Raw genomic sequence first — 13011 nt, 5'->3', positions numbered from 1 at the left:
CATTTAAACGTGTTAACCCTCGCAAGGCTGCAGGCCCAGACGGCATCCCCAGCCGCGTCCTCAAAGCATGCGCAGACCTGCTGGCTGGTGTGTTTACGGACATATTCAATCAATCCTTATCCCAATCTGCTGTTCCCACATGCTTCAAGAGGGCCACCATTGTTCCTAGGAAAGCTAAGGTAACTGAGCTAAACGACTACTGCCCCGTAGCACCCACTTCCGTCATCATGAAGTGCTTTGAGAGACTAGTCAAGGATCATATCATCCACCCTACCTGATACCCTAAACCCACTCCAATTTGCTTATCGCCCCAATAGGTCCACAGACGATGCAATCGCAACCATACTGCCCTAACCCATCTGGACAAGAGGAATACCTATGTGAGAATGCTGTTCATCGACTACAGCTTGGCATTTAACACCATAGTACCCTCCAAACTCGTCATCAAGCTAGAGACCCTGGGTCTCGACCCCGCCCTGTGCAACTGGGTACTGGACTTCCTGACGGGCCGCCCCCAGGTGGTGAGGGTAGGTAACATCTCCACCCCGCTGATCCTCAACACTGGGTCCCCACAAGGGTACTTTCTGAGCCCTCTCCTGTACTCCATGTTCACCCATAACTGCGTGGCCATGCACGCCTCCAACTCAATCAAGTTTGCAGACGACACTACAGTGGTAGGCTTGATTACCAACAACGACGAGACGGCCTACAGGGAGGTGGTGAGGGCCCGTGGAGTGTGGAGTCAGGAAAATAACCTCACACTCAATGTCAACAAAACTAAGGAGATGATCGTGGACTTCAGGAAACAGCAGACGGAGAACGCCCCTATCCACATCGACGGGACAGTAGTGGAGAGGGTAGTAGGTTTGACGTTCCTCGGCGTACACATCACGGACAAACTGAATTGGTCCACCCACACAGACAGCGTGGTGAAGGTGCAGCAGTGCCTCTTCAACCTCAGGAGGCTGAAGAAATTCAGCTTGTCACCCAAAGCACTCAAACTTTTACAGATGCAATCGAGGGCATCCTGTCGGGCTGTGTCACCGCCTGGTACGGCAACTGCTCCGCCCACAACCGTAAGGCTCTCCAGAGGGTAGTGAGGTCTGCACAACACATCACCGGGGGCAAACTACCTGCCCTCCAGGACACCTACACCACCCGATGTCACAGGAAGGCCATAAAGATCATCAAGGACAACAACCACCCGAGCCACTGCCTGTTCACACCGCTATCATCCAGAAGGCGAGGTCAGTACAGGTGCATCAAAGCAGGGACCGAGAGACTGAAAAACAGCTTCTATCTCAAGGCCATCAGACTGCTAAACAACCACCACTAACATTGAGTGGCTGCTGCCATACATGTAAAAAATGTATCACTAGCCATTTTAAACAATGCCACTTTATATAATGTTTACATACGAGATGAGTAATGTAGGGTATGTATATACTGTACTCGATACCATCTACTGCATCTTGCCTATGCCGTTTTGTACCATCACTCATTCATATATCTTTATGTGCATATTCTTCCCTTTACACTTGTGTGTGTATACGGTAGCTGTTGTGAAATTGTTAGGTTGGTTATTGCTGCATTGTCGGAACTAGAAGCACAAGCATTTCGCTACACTCGCATTAACATCTGCTAACCATGTGTATGTGACAAATAAAATTAGATTTGAATTGAATAAGTAGCCGGCCAGGCTCCCTCGGTCTGTGGGGGGGGCTAGTTTTTTTTTGCCGAACAAGCTCTATTTTAGTGGCCTCTGGTACATTCTCATGCTAGATTGCGTTTCCAACCAGCAACTATCAGGACATAATGCTGGTCACATTTGTTTTCATACTTTTAGAGGTTTCGATTCATCAGCTGTTGTACAATATGGTAAAAACCACACGGAAAGTACATTTTGACTGCACTCGGTCTTTAAAATAATCCTGTAAGTATGCAGACTTCCACAGGCTTCATTCAAGCTTCCATTTATGAGGCATTTTTTGTAATTCTGTTGAATTTAAAAAAACTTTCACCCCTTTTTAATCTCTCTGCGCACGGAACCCGCTAGCGGGCTGAACTTCCACAACATACGGTGATCGCTACATGAAGTCATATTAAACATTCATGAAAATACAAGTGTCTCACATGTATCGAAAGCCTAGAATCTTGCTAATCCAACTGCGTTGTCAGATTTAAAAAAGGATTTACTGCGAAAGTATACGATGCGATTATCTGAGCATAGAGCCCCATAAAAAATTAAAACATTTAACCAGCACAGGCGTAACATAGTCACAAACTGCATTAAAATAAATTGTTTATCTTTGACGATCTTCATCTGTTTGCAATTCCAATGCTCATTGTTACACAATGAATTATCTGTTGTTCGATAAAATCCGTTTTTATAGCCTAACATGAAACATTGTGTGAACCGCTTGTGTTGTGAATTCCGTCTCATTCCATTTGACGACATATTCCAGGTAAATAACGTCACACAGAACGTGACTTTTCCAGTCATGTTTGGTTTCACTGCAATCAACTGCTTTGTTTGTAACACAATCAAACCTGATGGGCCATTTCGCAGGACGTATTGACTGAAAGAAATCGATTTGAAGACAAGTCATGACATCATTGTGCACCAATGATTTGCCCGCTGTTTCGTTGATTGACTGTCTTTTACCCCAATGACCACTGATCGTCTTGAAATCTAGCTGGGTAGATAGCCAATGAGCGGAGCTAAACGGCAATACGCCATGTTTATGTGTTGCAAGACCAACCCATGTAGTAAGCTCCAGCGTAATGAGAGTCATTCGCTATTGAAGTTTCATACCGGAAGGAGAAGCACATATTACGCACTGCATTGTTTGGTGAACGCGCAGATTCAGCTGTTTATATATCAATCATTATGGCGACTAAGTCAGGGAAAGCTAAATTTAAGTCTAGATATACAGATGTACACACAATTTTAGAATAAATTGATTGGGAAGGTGAGACAGAGTGTTGTAGGACGCTTCATTTAGCAATTGTGGAGGAATATTTTTTGAACGGGAGAGGACATCGTTTTGGACTGGTAAGTTCTTATCAAATCAAATTTATTTATATAGCCCTTCGTACATCAGCTGATATCTCAAAGTGCTGTACAGAAACCCAGCCTAAAACCCCAAACAGCAAGCAATGCAGGTGTAGAAGCACGGTGGCTAGGAAAAACTCTAGAAAGGCCAAAACCTAGGAACCTTATCATGCTAATGCCCTTGTTTGAATTTAATAATATAAAATATTATGTGATTTTTTATTTATTTTAGAAGCAATATATAAACATGTAATGTCATGAAATGTGAGATGCGCGTGTCTGCCACCCCAACCCACATGAAATAGCCTATTTGAGGCTGAGGAGAGGGCAGGACCACATCAATGGCCAAAGTGAAATGGAGACAGTAGATACAGCTGGTCTGTCATAATATAAAAGAGACAGTAGATCTAGCAGGTAATAATAATATATTCAACCTTCAACTCTCGCTCTATATATATCTATCTATCTATCTGTCTATTATACCTGTTGATACAGGGCTCATATGTGAAACTATTCTAACTGAACATTTTCTTTCACAGTGACACTGACTCCGAATGGGAGTCTTATCCGGTGTCCTGTGTGAATTTAAGTATGCTCTCTCTAATTCGTTCTCTCGGAGGACCTGAGCCCTAGGACCATGCGTCAGGACTACCTGGCATGATGACTCCTTGCTGTCCCCAGTCCACCTGGCCTTGCCGCTGTTCCAGTTTCAACTGTTCTGCCTGCGGCTATGGAACCCTAAACTGTTCATTTTTACTCTTGAGGTGCTGTCCTGTTGCACCCTCTACAACCACTGATCTCCACCCGGCACAGCCAGAAGAGGACTGGCCACCCCTCAGCCTGGTTCCCCTCTAGGTTTCTTCCTAGGTTTTTGCCTTTCTAGGGAGTTTTTCCTAGCCACCGTGCTTCTACACCTGCATTGCTTGCTGTTTGGGGTTTTAGGCTGGGGCTATATAGATTTGATTTGATAGAGGACTGAAGGTCTTCCAAATATTGAAAGTGTGTAAATAGTTATATTTATTTACAAAATAACATGGGTATGTTTTTTTAATCAATAATTATTATTTTTCAAAACTAAAATCTCCATCTATTTTTCTCCATTTTTTTTTTTTGTGGGGGGGGTGTTAGAATACGATTTTGGTATTTTGTATATAGTTATTTGCTTCAAAATGTATACCTTCACCAATTTGGCCACTTGGGCTACTTGTGTGGGACACCTGGGTGACTTCATGATAAATGTCATGTAGCACACTGATTTTGGAAGTTATCATTCTGAAACTTTGCACAAGTACTGTTACCCTCTTATATTTTTCACTGAAATTGTCCCCACCATCCTATCTGAATGTTTGTTTTATCTTGTTCATTTTAAAGATACAAAAATTAAAAAACGTATGTTTTTTAAAAATCTAAACCAGATCTATTGTGTTATATTCTCCTACATTCAATTCACATTTCCATAAACTTCAGTGTTTTCTGTCAAATGGTACCAAGAATATGCATATCCTTGGTTCTGTGCCTGAGCTACAGGCTGTTAGATTTGGGTATGTCTTCAGGCGGAAATTGCACAAAGTAGGGGGAGCTGTAAGAGGCATCACTGCCGGCCAAACTCTCCCCTAGCCCGAACGATGCTGGGCCAATTGTGCACCATCCCATGGGTCTCCAGGTCGCGGCCGGCTGTGACAGAGGCTGGACTTGAACCAGGATCTCTAGTGACACAGCTAGCAACTGTGAAGCAGTGTAAGAGGCATTTTTTAAGCTATCTCCAATACAGGTATGACTGAAAAATGAAGCAAGTGTTAATCATGGGCTTTGCTATACAGAAAGCAGCAGTCAACACTGATTAAATCAGTAGGCCTATGCTAATATCTTTGAAAATACCATCTAAGTATCATTAGCTTTTAAAACAATTAAATCAGTTCTCCTTTATCATATTTTGGACCAGTGAGGCTCTTTTTAGTCTACTAATGGTTCCTGCAGTGAGGAGGATTCACCATCCTCATTGAATTGTTAATAATAATATATTTGCGGATAATCCAAAAAACAAAAAAAAGATGGTATGCAAATTAAGGGGGCCAAATGAACAGCTCTCTTAACGATGCTCTTACCTACCGACAAGTCACTCACTTTAACGTCACTGTCTGGCAAGTCCTTACAAACAAGATCTTTAGTTTACTTGTCCGAAAAAGATACCATGGACGTATACTGTGCAATCGGAAAGTATTCAGACCCCTTGGCTTTTTCCACATTTTGTAACGTTAGCCTTACTCTAAAATGGATTAAATCGAATTTTCCCTCTTCTATCTACATACAAAACCCCCATAATGACAAAGCGAAAACAGTCTTTTAGAAATACCTTATTTACATAAGTACTCTGACACTTTGCTATGAGAATTGAAATTGAGCTCAGGTGCATCCTGTTTCCATTGATTATTGTTAAGATGTTTCTACAACCCTGTGTCCACCTGTGATAAATTCCATTGATTAGGCATGATTTGGAAAGGTACACACCCGTCTACATAAAGCCCCACAGTTGACAGTGCATGTCAGAGCAAAAACCAGGCCATCAGGTCGAAGGAATTGACCTGAAAATAGCTGTGCAGCGACGCTTTTCATCCAACCTAACAGAGCTTGAGGTTCTGCAGAGAATGGGAGAAACTCCCCAAATACAGGTGTGCCAAGCTTATTGCATCATACCCAAGAAGACTACAGGCTATAGTCGCTGGCAAAGGTGCTTCAACAAAGTTCTAAGTAAAGGGTCTGAATACTTTTGTAAATGTGTTTTCCATTTTACATAAAAATTCCAACAAATCTCTTCGTTTCATCATTATGGGGTATTTTGTATAGATTGAGGGGGAAAAACTATTTAATCAATTTTACAATAAGGGTATTTACCTTTATTTTACTAGGCAAGTCAGTTAAGAACCAATTCTTATTTTCAATGACGGCCTAGGAACAGTGGGTTAACTGCCTGTTCAGGGGCAGAACGACAGACCTGTACCTTGTCAGCTCGGGGATTTGAACTTGCAACCTTTCGGTTACTAGTCCAACACTCTAACCACTAGGCTACCCTGCCGCCCCGTAACAAAATGTGGAAAAATCAAGGGGTCTTAATACTTTCCGAATGCACTGTATGAAAGACTTTATTCGGTCAATTCGACACCTTTTATAAACTAGTCAAGCTTGCTGTTTGTAAATCAAAGCACAGTAAATAGCCTACGCACCACCAATCCGTGGCAGGGCCAGTTGGCCAAAAATCGAATGGCCCGAACATCATTTCTGGGTCATGCAGGGCCTATAGCAGCGCTTCCAAAACTCGGTCCTCGGGACCCCAAGTTTTGGTGTTTGCCCTAGCACTTACACAGCTGATTCAAATAATCATCCAGCTTTGACCAATAAAAATAGCTGTGTAGTGCTAGGTCACAAACCAAAACGTGCACACCCCTTGGGGTGCAGAGGGCAGAGTTCGGGGAAACGCTCACCTATAGTTTGGCATACTTTATATTAATAGGCTACATTTGGTTATGATGTGTATTAAAGCTGTGTAATATAATTAAGTCATTACTATATTCTTCAGGACTACAATGTATTCATTGTATTAATTTATTTTTATTTCTAAAATATGTCACTTAGAGAAGATTAGAAAATGGGATGTTGGGTTGTAGTTTGAAATACTTGCTACACCAGAAGTTAATGGTTACATATGAGGAATGTATATGATGGGGTCAATTAAGGGTGGATATGAGCCATGGGCTTTGAGAGTTACAAAGTAAGGGAAAAGGCAATCACATTGTTGCGGTCACTGATAAAGTTGGATAGCTATGGATTAGTGAGGAATGTGGACTCAGGTCAGGTCGGATGAAGGGAGAAGGAACAGTTTATTACACACATCACTTAGCCTGCCTAGCAACAATGATGTAATGTTTTGAGAAAAGGAGATTTCACCTAAAGTTGGGTATAAATACTTGTGCTGATGGGAACATTTCAGCTGTCTGACCCATTGGGTGAATAAACTTGGTTTGCACTTTTCCTAGTTGTCCGTTAGGTTCTAAATAAACAGTAAAAACGAACGCCCTTTAAGACCAATGTTCCAAAAGAGATAGACATGGTGACAGTAGGCTCGCCAAGAATGCTAGCTGTTTATTTGTAGCATTCTTTTTGCAGACTATCAACAGTAGCCAGCATATTGCTAGTATGTTCACTACTGAATGTTAACTTTTGTAAATCACTTTCCCTAAAAATAAATCAACTGAGTAGATTGATGGGTGTTTCTTTTAGCTCTGGACAGCTGTAACTAACGGAAGTGTGGTGGTGCTTGAATGAACGGACAATCATATTGATCAACTACAAATAGCATGACATTTACGAGTGTAGTCTTCAATGGTAGACTGTGAAAGAGCAGGTAAATATTTTACAAGAATGCAAAAATTAGCTAAAATGTTACTGGCCACTGAAGAGATCCACTGGCCCGAAGGGTTTTTACTGGCCCCGGAGGGCCGTCGTTAATGTTGGACCCTGCACTCTAAAGAAAATAAATGACTGTGCTAGAAAACAATAGGTAAGTGGATTTAGACTATATGGGACGTGCAAATTCATCCTCTCTCCAGAAACTCGACTGCAATCACAACACAAACCCAGGTACCGAGAGGCGGGACAGACAGCACTGTCAAACCAGCAGTGTTTCTCTGTTGTCGCTCAATTTGTGACCGACAGGCGCACTTCCTATCAAAATATGTCTAGAAGATGCATGACGTTCATTCTAGCGGGAGAGGGCTCAGCAGACTTTTTCTAACTAGAAAACTGAAAAGTAGCCTAGTTAATTTAAGTGGGAAAAGGAGCCTGTAATCGTCTGTAAAGCCGGCAGTAAAACACAGTGGAACTGCTGCCTGTTCATCTACAGAACTACACCATGATTGACAGGCTAAGAGGAGCTTACATGTGTAGTGCGCTCTGGGCCTTCGCAGCTTCCTGTGGGGTGCTGTAGCGAATCAGAGCGCTGCCCTGGGTCAGGCCAAGGTGAAAGGTCAGCAGGGGGCCATGCTGCATACAGATGGTACGGAGGGTGGAGCCGTCGATCTGCAGGAGTGGACACCATGGAGGGACTGGGGTTAGGGATGACTTGTGCGGTAGAGGTGATATGTGCAAGAGAAGGGATGCTGTATGTGTGCACATGCGTGTGTGTTGTCCCGAGGAATGGTGTGTAGTCTTTATGAGGGATGATGTGTGTGTACCTGTGGAGTGAGATTGCAGAGCACCAGCCAGCAGCTTCCTCTGGAGGTCCCCCCATCACTCCAAGCAGAGCCTATTAGCACCAAAGCACACACGGGGATCAGTTCCACATAGTAGACAACCCCTACCTCTGTACCTGCGGCAGCCAGTTCTGGACCAATGAATTAGAAATAAGCCCTACTGTACTTTAAGCTTGAAGAATAAAATATAAGTTCTCTGAGGCCTAACCACCTAGTTATGCAATTTCTCTGGGGCTCTGTCCCAAATGGCACCCTATTCCCTTTATAGTGCACTACTATTGACCAGGGCCAAAAGGGAATAGGATGCCATTAGGGATGTGGAATCAGAGCAAGGCAACAGACATCTGGGTACATTTAATACTTCACCAGGTAGCAGGCAGGACAGACCAGGGTGGAAAGACTCAAACACCCTGTTATGATATTACCAGGGCCATATCTGGTTTCCTGGCTCCCGCTCGAGCTGCCCCAGCCACGGGCCTGCCACGGGCCACGGGACGGTGAGGCCTGCTTCTGATTGGTGAGTCCCGGGGGTGGGCGTGGCAGCTGCTGGGACTGTTGGTTGCGATTGGTCTTCCACATCTTGTTGTGTCCAATGGGCTCAGGGGGCCAGCTGGTCTTGTACTCTGTGTACTTTGCTAAGGGCAACAGGGAATTAACTAGTCAGACCAGACCAGCAGGATAAACTCAGACAGTTGAAACTTGACGACATTTGAGAGTAAATAAAAGGAAAAGCAGAGTGTATATTTCGAACTAGAGGTCAACCGATTAATAGGGCCGATTTCAAGTTTTCATAACAATCGGAAATCGGTATTTTTGGGCGCTGATTTCCGATTATTAAAAAAATTACATTTTATTTAACTAGGCAAGTCAGTTAAGAACACATTCTTATTTTCAATGACTGCCTAGGAACTGTGGGTTAACTGCCTTGTTCAGGGGCAGAACGACAGATTTTCACCTTGTCAGCTCAGGGGTTCCAATCTTGCAACCGCACAGTTAACTAGTCCAAAGCTCTAACCATGGCACTCCACGTGTAGCCTGCCTGTTACGTGAATGTAGTAGAAGCCAAAGTAAATTGCTAGCTAGCATTAAACTTATCTTATAAAAAACAATCATAATCACTAGTTATAACTACTGATCCAGTTTAGCAGGCAATATTAACCAGGTGAAATTGTGTCATTTCTCTTGTGTTCATTGCACGCAGAGTCAGGGAATATGCAACAGTTTGGGCTGACTGGCTCATTGCGAACTAGTTTGCCAGAATTTGTAATGTAAAAATAATATTTAGACTTAGGGATGCCACCCGTTAGATAAAATACCGAACGGTTCCGTATTTCACTGAATAAATCATTTGCAATAAATTAATTAAAAATGTGATTTTCTGGATTTTCTTCTCTCATTTTGTCTGTCATAGTTGAAGTGTACCTATGATGAAAATGACAGGCCTCTCTCATCTTTTTAAGTGGGAGAACTTGCACAATTGGTGGCTGACTAAATACTTTTTTGCCCCACTGTACTTCCAGAGAAAAACGAGGGAACAGATCACTCTGACCTTTTTTACTCGCCCGAGCAGAGCTGGTTAGGCTGTTTTCATGTTATCCAGAGCGTTGGTGACTAACGGTGCTGCTGGCAACAATTTAATTACGAGTTTCTTCCAACGTTTACTGACACATTCAACGGGTGTTGGGTGTTCGTAAATTAATTAATTATTATGCGCGCTGGCATACTCAGAAGAGAATGCTCTGAAATCAGAGTAGATAGCCAGAGTGAATTTGCGGACGCACCCTAAGTGAACGTGATAGCTCTTTCGGTGAAAGGCACCTTAAGACTTCATAGCACATCCATAAAGCATACGTAGCACATTCATAGTGTTACTGCGTTTTCAGTCTGTTACCTGAGTTGTGTGCGTTGTTGAGGGGGCTGTCTGAGGCACTGTAGGGCCAGGCACCAGGTGAAGGCAGCAAGGTGTTCAGGGAGGGGTTGGCATCTAGAACACAAACACAACAAGCTTAACTCATGGGGGCCACGGTGGCTCGTGGGTCTGCGTACCCACATCCATACCCCCCACCTTGTGAGCAAAAATTTTTAGCGGCCTCCCACGTGACAGCGAAGATTAACATCAAATCTTTTATGTCATGCAATTCTGCAAAATTTTCCACAGGGCATAGAGACAATTTAGCAGTTTTAAAGCAAATTTGTAAGTTGGACTAAGTTCCAAAAAAAGTATCATCTGAAATTGGTCCACGGACCACCAGTTGCCCATCCCTGATATAGTAAGAGAGAGTATATTATTAACACAACTTGTTAATAATATAGGTTTAACTGGTGCATGCATTGATGGATATGATTTCAGTGGTATACTAGTTTCTTTGACTTTGTGAGGACGAGGGCTGATGACAGCATACTTATGTAATATGTCAGGTCAGCTGGTCTCTTATCAACAGGTGCTCGGAAAGTGGACTTAGTTATACAGTTGCAACTCTGCTTGTGTCTCGGTAGGTACCTGTGTTGTCTCTTAGCAACTGGTGCTCGGTGTCATTGAGGCTGGATGGTCCAGGGATTCCCATCATGCTCCCTGGGGTCATGTAGGGGTCAGACTCGGGGTCGATGCTCTGGATCCCCTTCCAGGGCACGCCAGGCTGGAACTCTGACAAACAGAAATTCTTGATTTTTATTTTGAAAACAAACGGATGAAGCCACCTCACCGACTTAACCCTGGTCCCAGAGAGCTACAGGGTGTTTGTTGCAGGCTTTTGTTCCAGCCCAACAATAGCTGATTAAGGGGATTTGGTCAAATCAGGTGTGTTAGTGGTTGGATAGATCAAAATCCTGCAGATTCAGTTGGTATTTAGAATGGCCACGCACCAGGAGGCCAGCTGGATGGGCCCTGGGGCTTGGAGCCCATCTTGTTCCCAGGAGTACGGTGCCAGTTGTCCCTCTGGAGGGGCATGCCTAGCCCCTCCCCTCCCATCATGTCATACTGGGAGTATGGAGAGCCCCCCCTTCTCATAGGGGTGGACATAGGACCTGAGAGGAAGAGGGGGATTGGAAGAGGGAGAAGAGAAGACAATAAGAGCGATACAGAGGAGAGAGAGATGAAGAAAGATGACAAATAAAGCCAGATGAAAAAGCAGAAGATGGGTCAACAATCAACATATACAAGCTGGCATTTACATTTTAGTCATTTAGCTGACGCTCTTGTCCAGAACGACTGACATGAGCAATTGGAGCTAAGTGCCTTGCTCAAGGGCACATCGGCATATTTTCAGCTTGGGGATTCAAACCAGCGACCTTTCGGTTACTGGCACAACGCTCTTAACCACTAGTCTACCTGCTGCCCCATGTCATACTATAATTCATTCCGTAAACTCACTACAGTGTTAGGACTCTCACCGTTTTTGTTGAGGCTCTCAGGAGGGGAGGGGGCAGGAGAGTGACCCTCCATCATCCATTTGAAGCGGGACTGCTGCCCCCCCATGTCCTTCATCCCCCCTGGGCCTCCCAACACCGAGCCCCCCATGTCCAGACCAGACAGGTTCACTCCTCCACCATAGCCTGAGAAGGAGGGGGACATGTAGGGGTTAGCGCTGATGGCAGGGGGCCTGTATGACTCAATTACATGCAGAGAATCCGTCAGTATGCAATGAAAATCCTCAAGACTGTTTACACTGACAGTAAGCATTTGGTTGGATGGTGTGTACCATGTGTATCCTGTACATACGACAAATAAAACTAACATTGTTAGTGGTTTGTATTGAAAATAAGATGTATAACACAGTTGTCAAAATGAGTTGGACGATCTCTCGGGTAAAATGGAAAATCAAGCATTTTTCAAAAATAAATTATCTATCCTTTACGTCCATTCATGTCATTATTTACAGCGCTCACCAGAGTAGCCCTGTGTTTTCTGGTGCAGGTCCACAGAGCCACCCATGCCTGGATGGGGCAGGGAGTCAGTCATAGACAGTTTGGGGCCTCCTCCTCCCAGGTCAGAGGGTGATAGTTTGGAGCCCCCTCCGACACCCTGTTGTTGCCTCTGCTGCTGGAGAACAGCCACGATCCTGGCCAGCTGAGGAGAGAGATGAGGGATGGGTGGAATTGGGAACCCTGTGAGCAGACATGGCAACATGGGTGCAACACCAGCCTATGACTATTCATGTGAAAAGTCATACAAATCAGAATTCAACGTTTGTGTTCAAAACATATAGTATTTCCTCATGTACAGAGTTTCACCTGATTCATAGCGGGCACGTTTCGTTTCCAGTTGAAATAACTAGGGTTTCGTTCAATGTTCATTAAAAAATGTTGAGGCACTAAGAAAATTTTAGGTTCTTGTGAGCGGAAACTTGAACAGTGAGAATTTCATGCAACTTCCGGTGCGCATTCACAGTGAACACTGAGGCTGTACCCTTACAGTTTGACAGTAGCCAATAGGCTATTTGATCATTAAATGTAGGCCTACCAACAAAACCAATGGAGCAAATCCCATAACAATTTCACATCGAAATAGCTTTTGAATTGTATGATCTGGCCTATATGTGGTGTTCAATGCATGAGACTTACATTATGAAGGTTTGACATTAATTAATGATTTTTTACTTGGCCTGTAACACCATGGACCAAATAGGTGACTGTAAATTGCATTGTATGATGCAAGAAACCCCTTTATAAAATAAAATGTATTATTATTACCATACAGAGAATTAGATAATG

The 13011-nt window shown here is 43.6% G+C and overlaps 1 protein-coding gene across 1 annotated transcript in view; it reads right to left on the bottom strand.

Annotated features, from left to right (window-relative positions):
- The window catches only part of LOC112258695 (trinucleotide repeat-containing gene 6B protein), a 54487-nt gene that overhangs the window by 3054 nt on the left and 38422 nt on the right, over positions 1-13011 (bottom strand). Inside the window, 8 exon segments of the mRNA XM_042328431.1 lie at positions 7989-8128; positions 8284-8354; positions 8727-8936; positions 10193-10285; positions 10802-10945; positions 11164-11325; positions 11692-11853; positions 12187-12367. Of these exon segments, the coding sequence (XP_042184365.1) occupies positions 7989-8128; positions 8284-8354; positions 8727-8936; positions 10193-10285; positions 10802-10945; positions 11164-11325; positions 11692-11853; positions 12187-12367 (1163 nt within the window).

Source organism: Oncorhynchus tshawytscha, linkage group LG01, assembly GCF_018296145.1.
Source record: "Oncorhynchus tshawytscha isolate Ot180627B linkage group LG01, Otsh_v2.0, whole genome shotgun sequence".
Taxonomy (NCBI): domain Eukaryota; kingdom Metazoa; phylum Chordata; class Actinopteri; order Salmoniformes; family Salmonidae; genus Oncorhynchus; species Oncorhynchus tshawytscha.
Note: the sequence above shows the minus strand (reverse complement) of the source record. Positions and strands in the feature narration are given on the sequence as shown.